Genomic DNA, 27,936 nt, shown 5'->3' with positions numbered 1-27,936 from the left:
TGAGACAGGAGGGGTCGGAGACACTGTGGCCCTGTCCAACGATACCCCCGGACAGGGACAAACATGCAGGATATAACCCCACCCACTTTGCCAAAGCACAGCCCCCACACCACTAGAGGGATATCTTCAACCACCAACCTACTACCCTGAGACAAGGCCGAGTATAGCCCACGATGATCTCCCCCATGGCACGAACCCGAGGGGGGCGCCATCCCAGACAGGAAGATCACGTGACTCAACCCACTCAAGTGAAGCACCCCTCCTAGGGATGGCATGGAAGAGCACCAGTAAGCCAGTGACTCAGCCCCCGTAATAGGGTTAGAGGCAGCGAATCCCAGTGGAGAGAGGGGAACCGGCCAGGCAGAGACAGCAAGGGCGGTTCGTCGCTCCAGTGCCTTTCCGTTCACCTTCACACCCCTGGGCCAGACTACACTCAATCATAGGTCCTACTGAAGAGATGAGTCTTCAATAAAGACTTAAAGGTTGAGACCAAGTCTGCGTCTCTCACATGGATAGGCAGACCATTCCATAAAAATTGAGCTCTATAGGAGAAAGCCCTGCCTCCAGCTGTTTGCTTAGAAATTCTAGGGACAGTAAGGAGGCCTAGGTCTTGTGACTGTAGCATACGTGTAGGTATGTACGGCAGGACCAAATCGGAAAGATGGGTAGGAAGGAGCATGCCCATGTAATGCTTTCTATGTTAGCAGGTAAACCTACAGTAATATCGAGGAATATTTCACTTTCTCTGTTCACAGGAGTAACAACATGTGCATGAGGCATCAATTTGTGCATGAGGCAGAAATATGCTGTGCGGCTCGAGTTTCGCCATCAGCTGGAAGACGGTGTCCCTTGTTCGTCAATGGAGGAAAGGGAAAGCGGAGGAATGTTGAGAGGCGGACCGTCAGTCTGCTGCTCTCTCCTTCTGCTGAGATTGACCATCAGATGCAGGCACAATCAGCCCAATAAAATAAAAAGCAAATTATTTAAATGCACGCTAACTCAGCTGTGCTTTACAAGTAATATAACAACGGATCTATTACCTGTATGATCATATAGGCTACCTCAAATTTTGAAATATAATTTAAAAAAAAGGCCTGAACAACAATGCATTGAAAAAGACAATGTGCAGTGATAATGTATTGGGCCTATAGCTTACTAAGTGGTAGATCTAGGGTTGAATTTTGACCCATAGTGTCAAAAGTTGTATTGGAGGCGATGTCAGGTGCAGGAGAGCAGAGTATAATGAACAGACGCACTTTTATTATAATTCCAAAACCGAGAGCACTACATAAATCAAACGCGCTCAAAAAAACAGAACCAAAAAGTGAAGCGCGTAAACTAACACCACATAACATGAAGCAATTACACACAAAACATGATGGGAAACAGAGGGTTAAATACAAGTAGCTTAATTGGGGAAATGAGAACCAGGTGTGTATGGAAACAAGACAAGACAAATGGATATATGAAAAATGGAGCGGCGATGGCTAGAAAGCCGGTGACGTCGATCGCCGAACGAACAAGGAGAGGAGCCGACTTCGGCGGAAGTCGTGACACATAGTGATCTTGACTCGGTTGGTGACCACTGTTCTAGAGTTTTCCCTGTTAACACTATCAACGTTTCTCTTTACTGTGGCAATTGTGATTGAATCAATGCAATATTATCCAATTTCAATGCAACATAACAAAACTAACTATGCAAGAGATTTTTGTTGTAGGCAGAACTCATCGGAGTAGAATTCTATTGCATTGACATGCACTACTCAGCCAGTACTCTACACAGACCGGTGCGGCATAAACAATCAGCCCTGCAGTAGGTCTATATGCAAATAGACCATAGACTATATGTGCCATTTACTTTGAACTGGACTGCTTACAGCATGAGTAGATGTGCTTGTTTTGAGATCAAATCCTTTGCTAGTTAGTGAGTTATTAGCCCAGTTACATATCATTTGTAGTCAGCAATAGGGGAGTGATTGCTTCCTACAGGAGCACAAAACGTATACATTTCTAGACATCTTTAAAAAGTGAGTCAGGTTTTTTGTCTTAAAGGGGCAGTGTTGTATTTTGAGACAGGCTTGAATAAGCTAAGTAGCCAATAGGCAGAGGGTAGCATAATTTGTCTGATTCTCTGTAATAATGGCATGGAAATAATAATGCATTTTATTTTGTGAAGTAATTTATTGCATCAAACAACACAACATTTCCAGTCACCTCCTTCACTGAATGACAAGTGGATAAACAGGTTCATGTCAAGCCCTGCATGTTTCAAAAGTCTCATGGAATGTAGGCCTACATTGAACTCCACACATTCGATGCTACTGTAGGCTGAATGTGTCACGCCCTGACCTTAGAGAGACGTTTTATTTCTCTATGTGGTTAGGCCAGGGTGTGATGTGGGGTGGGCATTCTATGTTGTCTATTTCTTTGTTTTGGCCGAGTGTGGTTCCCAATCGATCGTTGTCTCTGATAGGGAATCATACTTAGGCAGCCTTTTTCCACCTGTGTTTTGTGGTTAGTTGTCTTCAGTTTCGTATCTGTACCTGACAGAACTATGTGCGTACGTTTCATTTTTTGGTATTTTTGTTTTTGTGTTTTTGGTGAAAATAAACATCATGAACACTTTCCACGCTATGCTTTGGTCTCATTCTGACGACAGCTGTTACAGAATTATCGAACAACTACTGTATTTCCATGTTGAAATGTTATGGCTACATTATGATCAAATAGCCACAGTAGCCGACATGGTCACTGTTAAAACTAACTTAAAGCGGGTACAGCCTCAGTGTTCACAGTAAACGCACGTTGGAAGATGCACAGAATTGTCATAACGCTCAAGTTTGTGCTCAGCTGACCTAAAATATGCTCAGAGCCAAAAATTTTTTGAGGAAACATTGGTTGTGTCCTGTGACTATTTCGGCGTTTTCCATCATTTGAATGTGTCATCAGTTGCTTCTGATGCATTTCACACATATTAGTCATACCATGGAGAAAAGCCAAATTCAGTGCACCTGGTAACCCGGGAGGCATTTCTCTATGTCCCAGCCCATTGTTCTCTGAGTAATTCTCCCTGTCCGCTCCCTCTGTTTTCTTCTCTTGCCAGAGGAGCCTGTCAGTGGAGCAAGATAAAACTTTAGTATAGAGTGGCTGTGCTGAGAGATGAATGCTGCAGTCCTCTCTCCTTGTGTGGATCAGCTGGTAATTCCTATGCAATTTGAAACTCTGTATGACCCACGACTGCTATATTCTACTTCGCATGTCTGCACAGAGGCCTTGATTTACCGTCAGCATGAGATAGGTCTTGTTTTCCCATTATGCAGATAGAGGAGTATGGAAGTGCATTTCTGAGACAGCATATGTTCACATAAAGCATGCAGCACACACACACAAGCACCCACATACTGTTCACACACAGATGCACTCTTATTACAAAGGACAAATACATATAGAACTCTAAAGGAGTTAGTTCTGTGTCCTCCACTTTTCCCACTGCTTTTCCCTAGAGCTACAGTGAGATTCAAGCTCATTGTGGCCAGAATCTGTTGACCATGGCGAACAGAGTGGACTTATTAAACACAAGACATTGGGCTTTCTCTTCTCTTTTCCCTCTCTTCTTTTTCCTCCCCTGATCTCTACAGTTTTGAGAGCCAGAGGTCAGGAGCTTTAGCGGTGCTGAGGCCCCAGCCAAGCCAACATGCTGAATGGGATGTGGAGCTTGACTTTGGGCAATGTGAAAGATCTGGGGCCACTGCCTGCCTGCGTCCCACTGGCTGCTCTATAATAAGACTGTACCATTCTGCGGGGAGGTGGATTTACTGGAGCACAACTCCCCCTAGGGCATTTTCATAGAAATTGGTTCCTCCACTACAGTCGCCCCAGCTCTCCCTCACTCTCTCTGTCCCTCTGTCTTCCTCTCTCTCTCTCTCTCTCTGTTTCTCTCTCTCTCTCTCTCTCTCTCTCTCTCTGTCTCTCTCTCTCTCTCTGTTTCTATGTCTCTCTCTAAGCCTATGCTGCTGCCAGCTCCCCTTTTGTTCATTATAATACATTTCTTTAGCTCTTTTCTTTGCTTGGGTAAAAACTGAGCTCTGTCAAAAATGTCAATTTGCAGCCATGTTGATCCCAGTCCAGAGAGTAGAGTAAATTAGAGAAGGGGAGAGGGGGGGTGTCTCGTCAGAGCCAGAAGTTATTAACATAGTTACCTTATCGCGAAACACCCCCTTGACTCACAGCTCTCAGCTAAGATGGCCTCCTTAACATACCATTTCCCATGGCCCTATGGAATGTCAAGAATACGTGAACACATAGAGGCCTCGTGATTAGACCTGGGATAAAATACATGTGTATTTGAGTATCTGATATTTAAAATACTTTTTTGTGTATTTGAGTATTTTCAAATACACAGCCCAAAACAAGTACTTGTATTTGAGTATTTGAATGGTTATTTGTAAAAATAAATAAATAGTCTACCAAATTGTATTTCAAATACACTGAGAAAATACACTCATGCATTTAATCCAGAAATGTTAAAATAGTATTTGAAATAAGTATTTTAAAATACTGTAACATACTTTGCAATTGTATTTCCAACTACATAAAAATATGCAACCACCCCACTGGGCACAGACATCAATTCAACATCTATTGCACGTTGGTTTACATTCACATTTACATTTACATAATTTAGCAGACGCTCTTATCCAGAGCGACTTACAAATTGGTGCATTCACCTTAAGATATCCAGTGGAACAACCACTTTACAATAGTACATCTATATCTTTTTTTGGGGGGGGAGGGTTAGAAGGATTACTATATCCTATCCCAGGTATTCCTTAAAGAGGTGGGGTTTCAGGTGTCTACGGAAGGTGGTGATTGACTCCGCTGTCCTGGCGTCGTGAGGGAGCTTGTTCCACCATTGGGGTGCCAGAGCAGCGAACAGTTTTGACTGGGCTGAGCGGGAACTGTGCTACCGCAGAGGTAGGGGGGCCAGCAGGCCAGAGGTGGATGAACGCAGTGCCCTTGTTTGGGTGTAGGGCCTGATCAGAGCCTGAAGGTTCGGAGGTGCCGTTCCCCTCACAGCTCCGTAGGCAAGCACCATGGTCTTGTAGCAGATGCGAGCTTCAACTGGAAGCCAGTGGAGTGTGCGGAGGAGCGGGGTGACGTGAGAGAACTTGGGAAGGTTGAACACCAGACGGGCTGCGGCGTTCTGGATGAGTTGTAGGGGTTTAATGGCACAGGCAGGGAGCCCCGCCAACAGGGAGTTGCAGTAATCCAGATGGGAGATGACAAGTGCCTGGATTAGGACCTGCGCCGCTTCCTGTGTAAGGCAGGGTCGTACTCTGCGAATGTTGTATAGCATGAATCTACAGGATCGGGTCACCGCCTTGATGTTAGTGGAGAACGACAGGGTGTTGTCCAGGGTCACGCCGAGGCTCTTAGCACTCTGGGAGGAGGACACAATGGAGTTGTCCACCGTGATGGCGAGATCATGGAAAGGGCAGTCCTTCCCCGGGAGGAAGAGCACTCCATCTTGCCGAGGTTCAGCTTCAGGTGGTGATCCGTCATCCACACTGATATGTCTGCCAGACATGCAGAGATGCGATTCGCCACCTGGTTATCAGAAGGGGGAAAGGAGAAGATTAATTGTGTGTCGTCTGCGTAGCAATGATAGGAGAGACCATGTGAGGATATGACAGAGCCAAGTGACTTGGTGTATAGCGAGAATAGGAGAGGGCCTAGAACTGAGCCCTGGGGGACACCAGTGGTGAGAGCACGTGGTGCGGAGACGGATTCTCGCCACGCCACCTGGTAGGAGCGACCTGTCAGGTAGGACGCAATCCAAGAGTGAGCCGCACCGGAGATACCCAACTCGGAGAGGGTGGAGAGGAGGATCTGATGGTTCACAGTATCAAAGGCAGCAGATAGGTCTTGAAGGATGAGAGCAGAGGAGAGAGAGTTAGCTTTAGCAGTGCGGAGAGCCTCCGTGACACAGAGAAGAGCAGTCTCAGTTGAATGACCAGCCTTGAAACCTTAATTTCATTGAATGACGTGGAAACAACATTGATTCAACCAGTGTGTGCCCAGTGGGACTTGTCTTTTCAAGTAAAATATATCTGAAAGGTTACTTTGAATGTACTGTATGTGAAAGTATTTGAGATATTTGAAATAGTATTTGAACCGAGGTCTGCTCGTGATGGAAGATGTTTTGACAATTTTGCTGTGCCTGACAGTAGGTAATGTCTCAGACTTTTTACTGTGTCTCCAGTATTCATAGTAATTTTTTTTTACTTCTGTTGTCAGCAAGCTGGTTAGCAAGCTGCCCACCAGTTCTAGTTTGTATGGAAATAACCAAGTCAAGAAGTATTATGCCGAGTTAGGGGTTCAGCCAAACTCTTTTTCTTTTGCAAAGGTAGCAACAGCCAAAGTAGCCAGTATGCTGGCAGAGCTTAAATGCTCCAAAGCCCCAGGCCTGGATAATATTCCTGCAAGGTTAGAAATTCTGCTGAGGAAATTGCCCTTTATATTACGCATATCGTTAATCTCTCTCTTGAACAATGCATCTTTCCCATGGAAACAAGCTAAAGTTATACCTCTCTATGAGAAGGGGACAAAGTCTGATCATAGGAATTATAGGCCTGTATCTATCCTCAGTATAACATCAAAGATCCTGGAGAGAGTTGTACATGAGCAAATGTATTAATATGTCAACAAACAAAGTCTAATGTCTAGTGTTTAGAAAAACACTCCACTGATTAATGTCTACTTTACTTGACTGACTTCATCAGGAAAGAGATTGATGAGGGAAATCTTTGTGGAATGGTACTGCTTGACCTACAGATACCTTTGATACAGTTAATTACTGTCTCCTAATCTCCAAACTGGAGGCACTGGTGTTAATCAGTATCCCTCTAGGCTGGGTAAAGTTCTACTTGCTAGGTAGGGAGCAAGTGTTAGAGGTTAATGGTTCACTGACTCAGGCGAAACTAATAAGATGTGGCATTCAGCAGGGGAAAGTGCTTGGGCCTCTACAGTTTTTACTATACATAAACGATATGAAAGATGCTTGTGCTTGCCATCTTGTCCTTTATGCAGGTGACTCTACACTTCTGGTGTCTCATAAAATAGAACTATTCTGGAGAGCATACTTAGCACAGACCTTACTAACATTAGCAAATGGCTTGGAGATAATAAGCTATCTCTGCACGTAGGTAAAATTGAGGCAATTATTGTGTTGGTCCTCTGAAATCAGAGTGGAGTTAGGGGGTGAGGTGCTGACTACTAAAATGTCTGTTTGCTACATGGGATGTATCATTGACGGAAGCTTGGGTGGTGTGAGCATGGCCACTAAAATGCTAGGGAAACTTAATGCCAGGGCCACATTTTTGGCTAAAAAGTCCAAGTTGCTTGATAAGGACTCCATGAGTGTGCTAGCCACTGCCCTAATTCAATGCAATTTTGACTACGCTAGTACTTCCTGGTTTGGGAGCTTATCTAAGATTCTGAATGGGACGCTCCAGATAGCCCAGAATAATCTGATCAGGGTAGTATTGAAGGTGAGTCCACGTACTCACATAGGCAGGAGCTGCTTTTAGGAACTCAGCTGGCTGCCTGTTGAGGCTAGGGTGTCCCAGATTAATCTGTGTCTGGTTTACACTTGAATTTATGGTTCTGCGTCCAGATATCTGACTGAATACTTTCTGCATGTTAGGGATGCACACAACCACAGCACCAGATCAGGTGTTGCTAATGTGTGCTTATACAGGTTCAGAAGTAATGCTAGGAAAGGTACTTACTTGTATACTGGAGCCTCAGAGTAGAATGAGTTGCCTTAAAAATAAAGTACCAAACTGTTTGATGTCTTCTGTGCCCATATGAATGTACCCTACAATGTCACTGCAGTGATGAGATAGACGTTCTTCTTCTTCTTTGGTTTTATGTTTTATTATCTCAGTGCCATACTGTGTTTAACTGTGTTCGATCTTGCCTAGCCATCTTGTCTCAAGAGGACCACAATGGAAATAAGTCCCAGACTTTATTGTGCGTTATCCTCCATGATTTTACTAATGTGCATGTACGGCTTTTTCAAGTTTAATGTGCGATTGTTTTTTTAAACGGTCGAAGTAACAAACTAAACTAAAGTTAGCTGAAATATCCCACTATATTAGACCATTGAATGCCAAGGACATAAACTAAAGACTACCTGAGGTTCCTATACAGAGTCACCATAGTATGCTGTGACACCCTGGTATGCCGCATACTGGGCATCTCACAAATTATGGTTTCCATCGCTCCAAACCGCCACAGCTGTGCACACTGTGAATGAAGCCAATCCAAAAAATTTGAGATCAAATCGACTTCAAGGTAGATTTATTTTGGACCCCAATGTTATCTATTCCACAGCACAAAATCCCCTCTCCTAGACCATAAACTGAGGATGTAAAAGTTGATTGTAGTGTCATTACAAAGGCATTGAATTGTTTATCATGTTGTTGGCTGAAATTGAGATAATTTCATATATGGTAAACCTATTGACAGATGATAAAGTGAAGCCTAATTCCAAACATATACAGTCTGTATTGGCTCAGTGTGCTTGTTGGAAGGTCGTTGAGAGTTGGCTGAAGGAGTGGGCGATATACAGCACAGTTAATTGCACATACAACACACAAACTTCCATATACCGCCTTAAATAATTGGTCTTACTCGTATCGCTCCCATGCAAAACTCTCTCTCACCCGACTCCCCAGCCTGTGAGTCCCCTGGCGAAGGGAGGAAGTAGGGCAGGATGTGGAGAGGAGAGGTGAGCCTACTAGCTGTTATCAGGCCCAGCACACAGAGCAGGGGGTTCAGTCCCGTGGTGACAAGTGTGAGGGCACTGACTAGACAGCACGGCTTGAACAGACCTCGGCCAGCAGCGAGCACTGGGCTCCCAACGGACCATCACCGGGCCCTAACACTCAACGCTCACTCACTCACTCACTCACTCACTCACTCACTCACTCACTCCAGCCAACCTCCTCCTTCCTCCTTAAAGTGATTATGAGCTATGCTGAGAGGATACCCATCGTCCTCTATGCTGGCTGGATCGTTCTCTCCTAGGCTCCCCTCCATGACTTCCATCCAAAGTAATATCTGCGGGGAGCCCACAAGATGAATGGCTCTGCAAATGCTGCATTAAAAAGTCATGAACGGGGATACCTTCAGGGGAGTTGGGAGCTCCTTGGCTTGAAATAGGTGGCCATTTTTTCTGATGAGTAATGATTTGAGCAGAGCAGGGGAGAGCGAGAGCAGTAGGAGGACCTCAGTAATGTGTCCTGTCACCAGGGCTGTATTGAGCGGACTGAGGGCCCTGCTGTACTGTAATATGGCCTCCTTTCCTGTGGTGCTGAGTGCCAGTCAGAGAGGGCATCTGGGGTTGGGTCAACGTGGTGACTCAGATGTATGTGAGTGACTGGTGTGGAGCCCAGGGTTATTGCGTCAGGGAAATGTGAAAGTCAAATCAACTTAAAGAGCTGCACACAAACTTCACAGAGTAAGGATGTCATCACTATGAGTCATTCAACCGCTTCTGAATGACAGGTTTGCAGGTATGATACCTCCCTCCCTGTACCAAATAAAATATATTTGCCATAGTTGTCGAATACAACTTTACCATGAAATGCTTGCTTACGAGCCTTTCCCAACGATGCAGAGTTGAAAAATAATAATACAAAATGTAAATAGAAGCACGAGAAGTAAAATACACGAGAATGGAGCTACATACAGCCTTACCAGTATCAGATCAATGTGGAGCTACATACAGGGAGTACCAGTATCAGATCAATGTGGAGCTACATACAGGGAGTACCAGTATCAGATCAATATGGAGCTACATACAGGGAGTACCAGTATCAGATCAATGTGGAGCTACATACAGGGAGTACCAGTATCAGATCAATGTGGAGCTACATACAGGGAGTACCAGTATCAGATCAATGTGGAGCTACATACAGGGAGTACCAGTATCAGATCAATATGGAGCTACATACAGGGAGTACAGTATCAGATCAATGTGTAGAGGTACCAGGTATTTCAGGTAGATATGTACATGAAGGCAGGGTAAAAGTGACAGAACTTTTAAGATGTCGCCCTCTTTACCACATCCCTACACCAAGTCACCTATTTTATGAGGCAGACGAGCGACCATTCTCATTGACTCTGACAGCTCTTACGTGTGCTGTTCCTGAGAGGGTGGCCACTGAATAAGAAGAAAGGTGCCTCCGGCTGATGCATTAACCACATATGGTGATCCACTGAACATTGACAACATGTGTTCGAGGGTGATAGGGCACAAAGGCATTCTTTCAATGAGTCGCAGTCTGTTTAATCTCTCAAGCCCCGATATACTCAGGGCTAGTCCACAGGAAATACAATGTTTGTGTAAGTATGTATACCACATTGTATATTTAGTGATTTATTGAACCACTCAGCACCTAATCAGCGACACACAACTGAGTAATAAAAAGGAGTATATTTACATGACCAGGACATACTGCAGCCGAACAAGCGTTTGATAACTTTATTTAGTGCACTTTGAAGCCAGGCTCTTAGCCGGCTCTCTGCAGTGGATAAATGAAATATGCAGGTTAGGTTAATGCTGAAGCACCAAAAATATCTATCGCATTTGAGCGAGTAAGCCAGAGGCGTCATGGGGCTGTGAAGCATGTGCATTGTTTTCCCTGTGCTGGGTCTACCAGTGGAAGGGAGTCGTATGTCCCCTTGGTCACCCAACGGCCCCCATGAGTTCCATCCCTCTTCAAATCCCCCTGACGCCTCTGTCTAATTCCCCTCAACCCAGCGGGGCTGTCCAGCATCCTCCAATAAATTAGCCCAGCGACACCCGCTGCATAGCAGGCCCTGACAGTCTGGCCACTGGCCAGGGTCCGAGCCACAAGACCCACGTACACAGCTGACGGAGCCTTGTGCAACTCAGACCCTGTCGTACGCAAACAACCTGACAGCTAGGTGGGCTTGGGAGAAATTTACTCTAGTTATAGTCTTTGTCTCATTGTGGTTAAGATGGTTTTGTTTGTTTGATTCTGTTTCTTTTATGTGTTATGTCCTAGTAATTCTGATGGGGTAATTCTGATGGCTGCTGTCTGGTGGTGTATCTGGTTCTAATTGTCTGACAGTGTCTTTGTTCTCTCTCTCTCTCTCTCTCTCCAGTGCTACTGAGCCTGCTGACGGCCGGCGCCCAGACAGAAATGAAGAGAGTCGTCGGAGACAACGCCACCCTGCCGTGCCACCATCAGTTCTGGCAATCCAATGTGCAGTTGCTCGACATCGAGTGGCTACTGCAGAAGCCCAACTCCAAGCAGAGAGTGGTGAGGAAGCTGTGCTCTCTCTCTCTCTCTCTCTCTCTCTCTCTCTCTCTCTCTCTTTCTCTCTCTCTCTCTCTCTCTCTCTCTCTCCTCTTTCATTGTCATTTTCTCTCTTTCTTTCCTTCTTTCTCTCTCTCTTCTCTATACCTCCCCCTCAATCTCTTTGTTGCAACCAATCTGATTTATTTTAATAGCTTTTACAAAGGCACACTAATACAACACAATGTTCCTCCAATTTGCTTCCTTCCCATCTCAGCCCTTTTCTACTTCCTACAGTTTACTCTTACTCTCGCACAGTTTGTTATGTTACAGCCTTATTCTAAAATGGATTAAATCTGGGTTTTTTGCCTCATCAATCTACACACAATAACTCATAATGACAAAGCGAAAAAAAAGGTTTTTAGAAATGTTTGCAAATGTAAAAAATAAATATCACATTTACATAAGTGTTTAGACCCTTTACTCAGTACTTTGTTGAAGCACCTTTGGCAGCGATTACAGCCTCAATTCTTCTTGGGTATGACACTGCAAGCTTGGCACACCTGTATTTGGGAAGTTTCTCCCATTATTCTCTGCAGATCCTCTCAAGCTCTGTCAGGATGGATGGGGAGCATTGCTGCACAAGTATTTTCAGGCCTCTCCAGAGATGTTCAATCGGGTTCAAGTCCAGGCTCTGGCTAGGCTGCTCAAGGACATTCAGAGACTTGTCCCGAAGCCACTCCTGCGTTGTCTTAGCTGTGTGATTAGGGTCGTTGTACTGTTGGAAGGTGAACCTTCACCCCAGTATGAGGTCCTTAGTGCTCTAGAGCATGTTTTCATCAAGGATCTCTCTGTACTTTGCTCCGTTCATCTTTCACTCCATCCTGACTAGTTTCCCAGTCCCTGCCGCTGAAAAACATCCCCACAGTATGATGCTGCCACCACCATGCTTCACCGTAGGGATGGTATGGGCCAGGGGATGAGCGGTGCCTGGTTTCCTCCAGATGTGACGCTTGGCATTCAGGCCAAAGAGTTCAATCTTGGTTTCATCAGACCAGAGAATCTTGTTTCTCATGGTCTGAGTGTCCTTTAGGTGCCTTTTGACAAACGCCAAGCGGGCTGTCATGTGGCTTTTACAGAGGAGTGGCTTCCATCTGGCCACTCTACCATAAAGGCCTGATTGGTGGAGTGTTGCAGAGATGGTTGTCATTCTGGAAGGTTCTGCCATCTCCACAGAGGAACTCTGGAGCTCCGTTAGAGTGACCATCAGTTTCTTGGTCCTATCCCTGACCAAGGCCCTTCTCTCCCGATTGCTCAGTTTGGCCGGGCAGGCAGCTCTATGAAGAGCCTTGGTGGTTCCAAACTTCTTCCATTTCAGAATGATGGAGGCCACTGTGTTCTTGGGGACCTTCAATGCTACATACATTTTTTGGTACCTTTTATCAACTACCCGAGTCTAAAAACACTTGTAATGTAATGACTTGTCTTCTAGCTCTCAAGATTTTAAAGTATCAGTTTCTGTTTGGATTTGTTACAGTTTTTTCTTCATGAAATACCGTGAAATCTCAACAGGCCTTATCAGATGAAAGACATTTCTAATTTCTTTGAAAGTCATTCATTTACACACTGATCTGTTGATTAGCAATGAGAGATTTGGTTCCACAAGAAAAGGGAGGAGGGAGAGGAGGGAGAGAAGGGAGGAGGGAGAGAAGGGAGGAGGGAGAGAAGGGAAGAAAGGGGAAAACAAATATCTTTGATACCTCTGAAGGGCTGGGCATATTGCATTGAATATTTAACGAGGACATAACATTGAAGGCACCATTAATTAAAATGAAACGTCTGAACATTTTATTAGAAACGAGACTGTGCCTGTAGCGGAATTAATAAATCATTATTTTATTTCTGCTGGAAGGTCGTGTTGAAATGGAAAAGAGCAGCTTGTCAACATTTAGCCTCTGTTGCCGAGTGTACAGGCTACATGTGTCAGGAGCACAGAGGGGAGAGAAATCCCGAGCAAGGGCAGGGTTCACTGGCGCTGACCTGGGGATGCGTATGCTAATGCTAATGCTAATGGTGCTACACACCCATAGGCCCATCCTGAGGCCATCCACAGACAAGGGGAAAATTGAGAACTCGGTGATGTTGGATGCTGTATTCAATTTAATTGCACATTAGACAGACCACTCATTCCGCCTCTCATAAACATATGTGCAGAGCCACAAGCACAAACACATACACACCTGCAAATACTGTACAATCCACATCCAAAATGGATGAACACAGCAGGAGTGTGCCCATAGGCAAATGCACAGTAACTTGAATCTCATAGCGCAGGTGCCAGGGTCGTCACAGAGTGCCTGTGGCAGGGCTCTGTGTGTGTGTGTGTGTGTGTGTGTGTGTGTGTGTGTGTGTGTGTGTGTGTGTGTGTGTGTGTGTGTGTGTGTGTGTGTGTGTGTGTGTGTGTGTGTGTGTGTGTGTGTGTGTGTGTAAATGGGCAGACGTCACCTGCGAGCGCAGCAGGTAAACCCAGCTCCGATGGCACTGATGTGTTGTGGCACCAGCGTTTAGCAGTCCCCATCTGCAGGCTCTCACTTGCCCTGAGTAATAGGCTGCTGTGACAGCTGTGTTTGATGCTGTTGTTGCTGTGTGTGTGTGTGTGTGTGTGTGTGTGGTGTGTGTGTGTGTGTGTGTGTGTGTGTGTGTGTGTGTGTGTGTGTGTGTGTGTGTGTGTGTGTGTGTGTGTGTGTGTGTGTGTGTGTGTGTGTGTGTGGTGTGTTTTTACAAGGTAGAGAGAGAAAAAGACAAATAGAGGGTACATGTCTATACTGTATGTGTATGTGTCTTTATGAGCAAGCAGTGTCCATGTATGTCTAAATCCACATACAGAGCTGATGTCTTTACATATCTCTCAGCATACAGCTCTCTGTGTGTCTCATTGTCTCTCTCCCCAACCCAGATCATCACGTTTTTCGGGGGTCAGGTGTACACCAACGAGGTGACCAGCGGGACCAGTCGTCTGTCTTTCGCCGGGGACTACCTGAAAGGAGACGCCTCCCTGCTCCTCAGTGACCTACAGCTGACCGACTCTGGGGAGTACTACTGCAAGGTCAAGATGGGGGGAAAGTACCACTGGAGCCAGGTTAACCTCATAGTGCTGGGTGAGTCTGCTCTACAGCTCTGTCTCTCACACACGCTGATCAATAGGGAATTAGCCCGGGCACATTTCCTCTCACATGCTGACTGATCTAATGATTCAATTTGATTCAGATGGAGTGATTCGATTTAGATTTTTTTGTTTGGCCTTGTTTCTCCTTTGCGAGGGTCTCTGAGATGTATGGTTGTTGAGGCACATAGGAGTAACAATCTAATATATGTCGAAATATGGCTGACGTTGTGGATTGACCTCTTGTCAGCTTGAAACAGATGATGCAGAATTTAGTTGTTAAACATTAGGAAATTATTTTGCTACCATGATATGAAAATACGTTTTCTGTCATCAAATATACTACAGACAAGCTCTTTATGATGATTTAATATTTGTTATATCTGTTTATAATTATTAAACACCATACAGAGTTCTGAGCCGTCATTCAGCTTTCATAACTATGATGACAAAGCCAGTTGGGCTGCTTTAGAGGGGCACAGACCCCATTGTTGTTTTATTATCTGTTCTGTTTAGTTTTTTCATTGCCCCAATACACAGAGGTTTGGTGGATCTGTTTTAAATGGCTTAATTTTCACTGGCTCTGTGGTAAATGTGTCTCTGCATATCGTTGAATAGACAAACAGCTTTGAAGGACAGACAGGCAAGTGGAGAGCAGCAATACCACAAAGTAGTCCAACGGGAGAAGTGAGCTCATTCTCCCATGCAATTTATTAAAACATCATGGGAGATTAGTTAAACCGGTGGTTATTGGTACTTTAACGGAACAGTCTCCTAATCCTTTCTCTCTTTTCTCCCTCTCCTCCATAAAGACATTTCATTGAGTTAGCATCTAGATTTTTACTAATTGCCCTCAGCTTTGCAGTGACACTTTTGATTTTGAGAGATGAACATTTGCATTTTTCTCTTGCCGTCCCAACATTAAGATAATGGGTTGGCAGAGGAGCTGGTGGCTGGCTGGGTCTGGGCCCCTGTGTCAGTGTGTGTGTGTGTGTCCTCGCTCTGGCTGCTCCGGTTGCTGATAGATAGGTCTAACTGGCCCTGACAGAGCTGTGAGATGTACTGCAGAATCCCCGGCACTCTCCTCAGCCCCTTCATTATATCTCTTACTGAGCGTGGTAGCAGCATGTTCACCATGCCGGTTAGACTGGGAGGGAAGGGATGGAGGGATGGAAGGAGGAAGGGGTGGAGGGTTGGAGGGATGGGTTGAGGGATGGAGGGAGGGAGAGATATAAGGAGATCTGGAGCAGCTGCTGTGAAGCAGCCATAGAGCTAGAGAAGGGCTGGCCATCTAGTGACCCCCAGGCCACAGGAACTCAGGAGCACAGCACTCTCTCCTGACCTGTCTCTGTCTGCAGGCTTTCAAAACCAACTCACAGTCACTTATTGATCTAGGTTTGGGGCCTTTAACACAACTCTTAATCCCAGCATTGACTTCCATGAGAAATAAACAGGCTACTGTTACACTCAAGAATCTTTAAGTATTATTTCACGTTTACACATGCTGCTACAGTATTATAGTGTTATTTGTAGTGTTTTATAACTACTGTTTTGTTGTTTTTACAGTGAAGCCCTCTAAGCCACGATGCTGGATGGACGGCAGGCTGCTGGAGGGCAGTGATGTTAAACTGAGCTGCAAATCCAGTGACGGCTCAGACCCTATCAAATACAATTGGGAGAGGGTGCTGGATAAGGGAAAGAGTGTTGGGAACCTCCCCTTACTGGCACTGAGAGGTAAGTAGATTGTCCACAAGTACACATGCTGCACCCCACTTCATCCATGTGTATGTGAAACACGGGTCCTCTAAGGAGGACATTACATAGTATATGATATTTTGATGATAGTATTTCCCAGAATACATTTTTATCCCCAAACACTTAAATTCCAGTCTGCTTCCGAAACACCAAAATGTAATGGAGATTCATTATAGCACAACAACTTCCCGATAGCGGCAATTCAGCCAGTGTTCCCCAACTGGCAGCCTAATTTGTACCGCGGGTGATTTTATTTGGACATAAAAGACTGTAAAATCACCAGCAAATCAGCTCTGAATGATTTTAATTTTGAAAATCTGTTCAAAAGTACTCCCACGCATAATAGAGAGATATATGTGATTCTATTCAAATGTAAGCAAGGTTTGAAATTATTATATTTTATGCATTTATGCATTCTACAAATTATTACTAATTATGACCCCGTGACCATCCACTCAAGAAGAAAATCAGCCCGTGGCTGAATCTAGTTGATGATTCCTATCCTAGGCGCATCTACCCCTTGAGGCACAAATCACACTTTCATTGCATTTCAGTTTTACCACCTATTCTCCCCACTCAACTCGCATTAGTGATGACACGTGCCCATGCCAAAAGCCTAGGAATTAATGACCTCCATGATACAACATCTGTTCAGTCTAATTCGTTTTCATTAGGCGATAAAACGCACCGTCGTGGCCCATTATTTATTGGTGGTGGTGAACGGTAATATCACGTGGCTGTCATGACAGGGATGTCTAAGGGACTCTTAGCCACGTAAATCTCCATCGTTCTCTCAGACAAACTCTTTCAACTCCCCCTAAATTCCCCCAGGGTCTACGAGCCTGGTGGTCTTCAATCACCAGAGCCACTGAGTCTGAGTACACCCAATCTCTCAGAGGCCAAGATCAACATTTGCGAGTTCCTCTCCTCTTACTCCATCCCACAGAGTGTGATACGTCAGAGCTGACACGCTATTGCAGACAGGAAGGGTCAGCCCAAAACAGACCTGAGTCAGGTCTAACTAGGCTCAACACTCATCAATACAATTTCATCTCAATACAGCCTCACAATGCATTTTTCTTGCTGCTGATCTGTTACTAGATTATCAAAGAATGGAGAGGATCAGAGCTGAGTAGACTTTGATATGAAGTACAGTACATCACTGCAAGGATTTATTACATGCTGTTAATCAAATTGCTCTTCAAGGTCATGCTAACTGTAGAAGTGCTTGAAACCATTGTAGTGGAAATGCATGTACAAACTGCACCACAGACCCCGGTCCTCTCAGCTTTCCTCAGTTGAGCAGGTTGTTAAATCACAGTCTATCTATCTCTCCTACAGATCTGAAGAATCCAGAGATCGTCACCCTGCGGAACCTGACGAAGGACAGTACAGGTGTCTACAAGTGCACTGCCAGCAATGACGTTGGCGAGGAGAACTGCATCATCGAGGTCACCATGCAGTGTGAGTAGAGAGAGCTGCTCTCCGGCTCCGCACCACACCATGCTATGATGGTGATGGATGACTGTAGTTTCCAACAGCACCTGGACATTGTTTTTTCCTCGCTCCACTCCCCTGCGCCTCAGTAACACAACACTGGTTTCTGTACCGTTAAAACAGTGGCCATTGGTCATCGACTTCGCTCAAACAGTAATGTTTCAATGTCACAGTAATAGATTTCAGAAAGGCACAAGAATTTTAAGGTCACAACAGGGTGAAATGTTGGGGACATGATTTATAAGTTAACACAGCAACAGAAATGGTTTGATAGCATTTTTTGTTAGATTCATAGCTTTGTAGGGAACACATAATACACACAACACCAGCAAAATCTATCATCCACAAATTCACAGGATTTACCTATCGGGACTAAATCATTATTTTTAAAGGGATTGTTTATGTGAGAAGCATCAATATTTGCGTGTGTGCACAGTACAGTACAGGTGCGTGTATGGTAGTTTTCCACTGCCCTTCGGAGGTCAAAAATGTATGATGATCCACAGATGTTCGAGGGATGGGCGTGCTGGCAGGTGCCGTGGTGGGCGTCTCCTTTGGTGTTCTCCTCATCATCCTAATCATCTGGCTCGTCTTCCGCAAGAAGGAGAAGAAGAAGTATGAGGAGGAGGAGACTCCCAACGAAATTAGGTCAGTCATTTTCTTCTTCTTCCTGTCTCTCTTTATCTTCTGTTCCTCTTTCACTCTTTTTCTGTCTAACGTATTAAATACTGAAGCAAAGCACCAACTACTCTGCATGTGTATGTGCACTTGCGTGTGTGTCTGTAATAAATCTCTCATTGTCAAGCGTAGTATTTATTGGTTTCTGAGAGCCATCCTTTTCACACCTTTCTGCTCCCGTGCCCAGAGCTTCTCTCCTCTCCAGAGCAGCCATAAGCAGGCAGCAGGGCCTAAGTGTGGATTGAGGCCGTGTTTGACTCCAAGCGCGAGATTTACAGTAAACTGGGGCCTCCAGGCTGCTAATGGCGCAGCTTATTACAGCAGAAGAGAAAACAATTCACTGCTTGGAGGCTATGTAGCTGCTTATTTGCCAGTGTTTAGATGAATAATGCAGCTTGGTTGGGGATGACTGTGTAGTAAATAATGTAGACTACGGGGAGGTGTTTCCTTTTTACATGTCATGTTTAGCCACTGAGCGGTGGGATGGGATGGAGCAGTTTTCTGAAGTGGGGTTGGTGCCGGTGGTGCCGGTGTAATGTAGTGGATTAAGACCTAGACGAGTTAGACTATTTTTATTTAGACACTTGTGTCAGACCCAGATGATAATGTAGCAAGTGCAGTGGAGCGTCACCAAACCCTTTTCTCTGATTGTGTAAGACCGTTTTCTCCACTGGCTCTCCTCAGAAAGGCCGTAGAGTTTGTCTAAGTTTTTGTTTGTCTCTGTGTGCGTGCTTGGGGTCATGACTGGCCGAATCTAAGTAGCTCTTGTTTGTTTTTGATTTGTGTATCTGTGCAGGGAGGATGCAGAGGCTCCCAAGGCCAAGCTGGTGAAGCCCAACTCTCTGTCCTCGTCCCGCTCTGGCAGCTCCCGCTCCGGGGCCTCCTCAACACAATCCATGGTGCACAACACCGCCCCCCACGGGCACCGCCCTCGGCCCCCAGCCATAGCTGCCCTTAAGGAGAACGGACAGCACCCTGACTTCCCCCAGTCCCCCCCAGCATACACTACGGTGGTACCCCCCAACAAGACCCCTGGGCCCCCTGGCACCCCCAAATTCAACATCAACTCCAGGAACCAGATCTCTGGGCCCACTCCCCCCACTCTCATGGTCCCTGCCCAGACCAAGGCCTTTCAAACTGTGTAGGATGGAGAAGAAAGTCCATCCTGGCTATATTGATGTGTAAAACCCACCCACACCCCTTCAAAGACACAAACTCTTCCGTTAAACAACAAAATGCAAGTAGTAAAAGGATGTAATTAAAATAATCAATAATATAAATCCCAAAACTTTTAATGAATGCATACTTAAAAAGGGAAAATAAGAAATGCTTGCCCCCTACTGAATAAAAAACAACAAAAACTAAAAAACAGACAGAACACATTTCTGTTTATGTCTCGTGGCTAAATAACTTATTTTCACACTTTTCGTTCTACTTTGAAGTCATGGGAAGTCATGGGAAGCAATGAGCGAGCACAGCGCTGTGTGCGGTGAGGTGTAAGAAAACCCAGAGTGGAGCTTTTATTTATCAAATCAAAAGGACAGGAAGAGTGCAGAGAAAAAGGAAGAAAGAAGGAATGGGTTGAGAAAAGAGAAATCCAAAGTCTGCGCCAGGTGCCGATGGAGACACGCAGCTGACGACATGACGGTGGGATGAGGGCATGAAATACTGAGAGAGAACCACACCTCTTTATTTTGGCCTAGTGGTGTCTCTGACTCATCCAACCACACCACTCCCAACAGGCATACACACCGACGCTTCCAGCCCCCACTACAACCACACACCCACATACACACCCCTGGCTCTCTGACAGAGAGCATGCTGTGTGCCCTGTATGGAGAGAAACCGCTAGATCAACCCTCTAGAACACAGGCGGCCGATGGCACCTTATTTGGAGAGGACGGGCTCATAGTAATGGCTGGAATGAAATACATGGAATGGTATCGAACACGTCAAACACATGGTTTCCGTGTGTGATACTATTAAATGCACTCCATTCCAGCCATTATGATGAGCCGTCCTCCCCTCAGCAGCCTCCTGTGCTCCAGACTCTGTGATGCTTTACGGACTCCATGACGACGATCTGAGGCACATCATGTTCCATGGTCCTGACCCCATTCAGAGAGCACCTCATTTGCTTTTCTCAACAGGAGAAACTTTAGCCACATTCATAGGATGTAGCACTGACATGGTAATCAGAGTTCTGATGAAACTTTTATTTTTCTCACCACATCCTCTCTCAGCTCTGTAGATTGGCAATTCCAGTCCTCGGGGTCTAGAGTGCTGTCACTGTTCCCCAGTCCCTAGCAAACACAGCTGATTAAACTAATTGAATTCTAAACTGAACATCATGATTAGTTGATTATTGGAGTCAGGTGTGTTAGCTGGGGCTGGGGCAAAAGTGTGACACCAATCAGGCCCCTGAGGACTGGCGTTACCATCCCATATGGTACAGAAACTCTTCCCCAAATTAGCATATGGATGAATTGGGTGTTAACATACAGTAAATAGAGATACATGACTGAATATACTGAATAATAATAATAACTTTAAGACAAGATAGGTTTAATATCTATTATATTTCAATTTTACTGCCCCTACCAAGGCATGTCTGGACAGGTTGTGAAGGGTGACAGACAGCTGTATCTCAGCCTGAAGAAGTGCCACCAATCCCCAGGGTGGGTCATCGTTGCTTTTTTTACTCTTTTATTTACCTCCACTGTTTTGCAATGTTACGGAAACCAAAACCTGTCAAAAACTCTATGAATGTGTGTTGAACAAAGATGGTCACTACGATTATTTTCTATGCTTTGTAAGGTACTGAATGGAAGGAAGCAAAACAAAGGTAGAGAGACACAAATGACCTTGAAGTTAATCCCCCAAATACTGTGGATGATTGAATAGAGGAAGGAGTATGATTCTAGGGACTTGTATTGTACAGTGTGCATGGTTCCACCCCTGGTAGGTACTCTCCTTGGATCCACAACAACAGAGTGCCACTCGATTACTGTCTCATTGTTTTGATGGCTTCTCTGTACATTGGCCAGGCTTTGGCATCAGCCATCCCCTTTGTTGTACATCTGTCTGACCCTGTGCAGTTTGAATGAAGTAGGCTATTTAGTGTGCCTTTGCAATCCCTATCCCCGTTGATGGTTTCTTTTTCTGTCCTTATCATGAATGCACATGTGGTTTGAGTTATATGTGTTGATCCAGCTTTGGGAATCTACTGCCAAAACACAGTGAGACAGGGGCATAAGCCAAACCTGTGTGATTATATGTATCTGATCAGAGTCCATCTGCACTCTTTTAAGGTCCTTACTACTGAAAGGGGTCTGTTGCAGGTGCATAGGAGTCAAAGTAACAATACTGGACGAGATAGAGACCTGCACCTTGTCAAACAAAGAATAGATCCAAAACTTAGGCTTGAATGCAAAATCGAGATGTTTATTGAATCATCATGGTGCCCAAAAAATATAGCATAGTGCAAGAAAGTGCATAAATAAAATGTAAAAACAAAACACAAATGTTTCTTCCTCAGGCCATCAGTGGAGATTTTCAGCACACACCTGGTTTCTATTTCAATGATAATTGCATGTCACATTGGCAAGAAAAGACATCAGAAAATCTATAAATTAGTACCTAGTACAATAGAATGCATGATTTAGATGATATACAATTGCGGACAGAGAAACATCATCAATTATTACTTATAGATGTACAATTTGAACATTTCCTCAGAATAAATAACACGGGATTGTAAGAGTAGGCAGCTAGAGAGACCACTAGATGGGGGTATCGTACACAAATAGTTACAGAAAACACTTCAATAACAATTATTCATTCATGCCTAAAATAGAATATGATGTTAGAAGACCTGCATGTGGATACTGTTTGATAGTGTATTTTTTTCCAGTGGCAGAGCTGTTGAATACGCTCACTTTGTAATAGGTATCCTTACATGCTGCACAACTACGACAGAGGTAGAAGCCAGTCACCTGGTGTCAGCCCTAACAGTGAAGTCCCTGACATTCCTGGCCCTGTAGTGTGAAAAGAGAGGAGGGTCAGAGAAAATGTTTGGCAAGCAGGATCAGCAATAAGCACATTCCAATGCTTCTTAATAGCTCCCATGATGTCATCACTCCCTTGATGTCATCACTCTCTTGATGTCATCACTCATAGAACAATATGTAACGGTACAGACATGAATGGTTTTTATTTTATAAATTTTTGTATTACTTTGATCCCTTCTGGTAGAGGTCTCATCAATGGTACGTACTCTACTAAGAGCACTAGAGGCATGTAGTATACCGTTCTTGTCTGTAGGCTTTGTATACAAAGTAGTGGACAAAGACCCTGACTGAAGGCGCACAAGGGTATCCCGGAAGAATATCTCGCTATGACTAATCTCTGCTGTAAACTAGATCATATGTAACCCAATCACAATGCAGAGGGTGTACATCTCCATACTGAGACAACATTCCATGCCAAGAGAATGATGTACATTATAAACTTCTTCAGGATCGGTGGGTCCACTGCGGGACGGTTGAGCTAACGTAGGCTAATGCGATTAGCATGAGGTTGTAAGTAACAAGTAGACATATCTGATATTGGCAGAAAGCTTAAATTCTTGTTAATCTAACAGCATTGTTTACAGTAGCTATTACAGTGAAAGAACACCATGCTATTGTTTGAGGAGAGTGCACAGTTTTGAACATTAAAAGTTATTAATAAACAAATTAGGCACATTTGGGCAGTCTTGATACAACATTTTGAACAGAAATGCAATGGTTCATTGGACCAGTCTAAAACGTTGCACATACACTGATGCCATCTAGTGGCCAAAATCTAAATTTCACCTGGGCTGGAATAATACAATATGGCCTTTCTCTTGCATTTAAAAATGATGGTACAAAAGAATACAAGAAAACATTTTATTTCTTTGTATTATCTTTTACCAGATCTATTGTGTTATATTCTCCTACATTCCTTTCACATTTCCACAAACTTCAAAGTGTTTCCTTTCAAATGGTACCAAGAATATGTATATCCTTGCTTCAGGGCCTGAGTTACGGGCAGTTGGATTTGGGAATGTCGTTTTAGGCGAAAATTGAAAAAAAGGGTACAAGCCTTCAGGGCCGCACCTACACCCACACATTCTCATGTTAGCTGCTCATTCAAGGGAGAAGAATAGTGGGACCAGCTAGGCATAACCAATCTGAATGGAAAAGACTGCAGTGCAGACACGCAGTGTTAATTTTAGTTTTTGTGACTTACAGTATACAGTTGAAGTCGGAAGTTTACATACACCTTAGCCAAAGACATTTAAACTCAGTTTTTCACAATTCCTGACATGTAATCCTAGTAAAAATTCCCTGCATTAGGTCAGTTAGGATCACCACTTTATTTTAAGAATGTAAAATGTCAGAATAGTAGTAGAGAGAAGTATTTATTTCAGCTTTTATTTCTTTCATCACATTCCAAGTGGGTCAGAAGTTTACATACACTCAATTAGTATTTGGTAGCATTGCCTTTAAATTGTTTAACTTGGGTCAAATGTTTTGGGTAGCCTTCCACAAGCTTCCCACAATAAGTTGGGTGAATTTTGGCCCTTCCTCCTGACAGAGCCGGTGTAACTGAGTCAGGTTTTTAGGCCTCCTTGCTCGCACACGCTTTTTCAGTTCTGCCCACACATTTTTTATGGGATTGAGGTCAGGGCTTTGTGATGGTCCTTAAGCCATTTTAACACAACTTTGGAAGTATGCTTGGGGTCATTGTCCATTTGGTAGACCCATTTGCACCAAGCTTTAACTTCTTGACTGATGTCTTGAGATGTTGCTTCAATATATCCCCAGAATTTTCCCACCTCATGATGCCATCTATTTTGTGAAGTGCACCAGTCCCTCCTGCAGCAAAGCACCCCCACAACATGATGCTGCCACCCCCGTGCTTCACGGTTGGGATGGTGTTCTTTGGCTTGCAAGCCTCCAGTGTTTTCCTCCAAACATAACAATGGTCATTATGGCCAAACTGTTCTATTTTTGTTTCATCAGACCCGAGGACATTTCTCCAAAAAGTACGATCTTTGTCCCCATGTGCAGTTGCAAACCATAGTCTGGCTTTTCTATGGCGGTTTTGGAGCAGTGGCTTCTTCCTTGCTGAGCGGCCTTTCAGGTTATGTCGATATAGGACTCGTTTTACTGTGGCTATAGATACTTTTGTACATGTTTCCTCCAGCATCTTCACAAGGTCCTTTGCTGTTGTTCTGGGATTGATTTGCACTTTTCGCACCAAAGTACATGAATCTCTAGGAAACAAAACACATCTCCTTCCTGAGCAGTATGGCGGCTGCGTGGTCCCATGGTGTTTATACTTGCGTACTATTGTTTGTACAGATGAACGTGGTACCTTCAAGCATTTGGAAATTGCTCCCAAGGATGAACCAGACTTGTGGAGGTCTGTAATTTTTTTTCTGAGGTCTTGACTGATTTCTTTTGATTTTCCCATGATGTCAAGCAAAGAGGCAGTGAGTTTGAAGTTAGGCCTTGAAATACATCCACAGGTACACCTCCAATTGACTCAAATTATGTCAATTAGCCTATCAGCAGCTTCTAAAGCCATGATATAATTTTCTGGGATTTTCCAAGCTGTTTAAAGGCACAGTCAACTTAGTGTACGTAAACTTCTGACCCACAGGAATTGTCATACAGTGAATTATAAGTGAAATAATCTGTCTGTAAAGAATTGTTGGAAAAATGACAAAGTAGCTGTCCTAACCGACTTGCCAAAACTTTAGTTTGTTAACAAGATATTTGTGGAGTGGTTGAAAAAAAGTTTTAATGACTCCAACCTAAGTGTATGTAAACTTCCGACTTCAACTGTATGTCTATTATTGAAGTCAATTCAGTTTCACATGCAGCAATCTTGTTTTCTCTAGTGGCAACAATGCTCCTCCATAATTCACACTCATCTAGGCCTCTGGAAGTCCCTCGCATGCTATCTGCCTGGCCAAGCTGTCTTTTAATATAGCCATGTACCGGTCTCTTTGTGTATTGACAGCTTTCCATCACACACACAACCAGAAACACACACACACACACACAAACAAACAGAAACACATAGAAACACAGACACACATAAATACAGACACACACACACATACAGTACACAGTGAACCAAAAGCTGAAACAGTCAGCCTTGTTATTTCTGTTCCTTTAGAATACATTTGATGGTTGGTTGGCGTGCATTACGACTGACTGATGGCACTCCCCACCAAAGGGAGCACAAAAAGAACCATTGCATAGCCCAGGAGACAATACACTCACACACATGAACCGTGCTATGTGTCTTAGCATTCTCAAAACAAATGCTCTCACACAGTTTTCAAGGGAACGTGAGGGAGTAGTGGGAGAGGAGGGGACGTAAAACAAGACTGATATCGAGCCAGAGCTCTAGGCTCCTCCATTTAAATTCCCTCCGCTGCCTAAAGGAGCAGCTCGGTGGAGGATAAGATGCTTTGTCTTTAATTCCTCCGGCTTTTTGATTTGCTTTCAAGCAACTGGAGGTCTCAGGTGGAAAATTCCCCAGATTATGAGCCCTCGCGTTGCTTTTCCACATCTGTGCCAGCTTTGTGGACTGTCAAACCTGCTCTGTTTTCTCCAAATGAATCCTGATAGGCTTTTGTCTGAGCAGTCGGGAATTTAAACTAGGCTTTTTCCCCACCCCCAGGTTTGCAACACAGACAAAATGGGTCTTAAAGTGGCCCCACTATCATGTTACCAGCATTCAAATGTAAGTGAAATGATTCATGATTCTGATTATCCTACATTATATTATATGACTATGAATCTCATGTAGCCAATACGTTTGTGTTCTTAAGCAATTTTTGGGATAAGCAGTTCAGCATGACAGATTGAAGCTCAGACTGTGTTTGGACAGCCTCTGGCACGGGAACATGATCTGTTGTGACATTCTGAAAATGGAGGGGTGGAAGTCCATCTCAGAAAGGAGGGACGACAAAGGGAGCTGCATGTCAAAAGCTATCGAGCAGATGAGGGGGAATGCTTTGCTTTGATGTAAATGTATACCAGTATTTGGCTAAAAAACATTATTGTAAATATATATCACAGAATGTTTTATGACGCTTTTCATTTGTTTTCTATTTTGGTTCCCTCCAAATCCATGTACTTTGCACTTTTGTGTGCTGTGCTCATCACGGGTAAGGGATTGTGGTTGGAGGGTTTGGCTCTGTCTGTAACGACCTTGAACTGGATGTCAGACAGACAGCTCAGCATAGCATCATTAAGGGAAATTTAAACCACTCTTTACTTTTCACTCATCTGTCATCTTCTTTGTAGTTGGTTCTCTTTATTTGACGAAAACAATCCATGTAAATATTAAAAGTAAAAAAATGTATATTTTTACTACTTCTGAGTTATTACTATTTCATTTGCAAATAAAAATATACAATGACAAGTTATACGGCATGACATCATTTTTTTGCTTCAATCAAGGCAAATACAAGCAGTGAAACTGACATTCACTAGCAGCTGCCTCTCGTGTGTATGACATTGTAATGGTATTATACTGGTGACTCATGGTGACTTAGTTGAGAAAGCTACAGTACGGACCATCTTTCTCTGTGTTGCCAATAGGCCTCATGATCCCCAGTTTCACAGTGACAGAATGGCCAGCGACAGCAGTAGCAGAGGCTTCAGCCTAACCGCTCATCTCCAGGCCCCTGGATGTGACACTTATGCCTATTGCAGGAAGGTTCAGAGATATCTATTGACCTGTCCGCCTTATATTGACTGTGTGACGACCTTCCCACTCTGTCTGCCGTATTCTTTCTCTTTGGTCTTGTTTTCCTTATTAGGATGTCGGCGGGCGGAGCTGGGAGGGTCGTCAGCAACATGGGACACACCTGGCCCCGGGTGTGTCCCAGGATAAATACACCTCTTCCCCATTCATTGAGGAGACTCTCTCCATGCAGACACACTTATAGATTTTGGTTGTGGCCGTTTGTTTGCGTTGGCACCTTTCAACACCCCTCATTATCACATTTATGTACGCAAACACTCACTTACACTACTGATTACTGACTACACACACCATTGTTAATTGTATTTAGTTTACTTCAGTTAATAAATATATTTTGTTTCCTTATCTCCACGTTGTCTCCCTTTTTGTTGCGGGCTTCGAGCCGTTCAGGACAACTGACATTCATCTTTTTCCCTCAAACTTCTTCCTATGTTGACAATTTATTGAACTGTCAAGATGAAGTAGACATGTCAAACGGATCCAAAGATAAAGGGTGACTTAAACAGATGATAAAAATTCACAAGAACAGAGGTATCATACAAAAATGTCTTGACAAACAAGGGTTATGGAATATATTCCTGAAGTAAATGATAAGAGATATAAAGTGAATGTACTGTAGATATGAGAGCAATAACATGGGGATTGGTTAGGCTGCATATCACATCAGACTGTTATCTGACATCTGCTTGTTGC

The 27,936-nt window shown here is 44.1% G+C and overlaps 1 protein-coding gene across 1 annotated transcript in view; it reads left to right on the top strand.

The window, feature by feature from the left end:
- Positions 1 to 26,902, top strand: part of LOC106612970 (CXADR-like membrane protein) — a 91,638-nt gene extending 64,736 nt beyond the window's left edge. Inside the window, exons 2-7 of the mRNA XM_014214724.3 lie at positions 11,200 to 11,357; positions 14,290 to 14,491; positions 16,063 to 16,230; positions 17,593 to 17,715; positions 18,255 to 18,396; positions 19,223 to 26,902. Of these exons, the coding sequence (XP_014070199.1) occupies positions 11,200 to 11,357; positions 14,290 to 14,491; positions 16,063 to 16,230; positions 17,593 to 17,715; positions 18,255 to 18,396; positions 19,223 to 19,571 (1,142 nt within the window). The 3' untranslated portion in view covers positions 19,572 to 26,902. The remainder of the gene's footprint in view (positions 1 to 11,199; positions 11,358 to 14,289; positions 14,492 to 16,062; positions 16,231 to 17,592; positions 17,716 to 18,254; positions 18,397 to 19,222) is intronic.
- Positions 26,903 to 27,936: the final 1,034 nt, after the last annotated feature.

Source organism: Salmo salar, chromosome 09 (assembly GCF_965601325.2).
Source record: "Salmo salar chromosome 09, fSalSal1, whole genome shotgun sequence".
Taxonomy (NCBI): domain Eukaryota; kingdom Metazoa; phylum Chordata; class Actinopteri; order Salmoniformes; family Salmonidae; genus Salmo; species Salmo salar.
The sequence above is the reverse complement of the archived record's forward strand: the minus strand, read 5'-3'. Positions and strand labels throughout refer to the sequence as shown.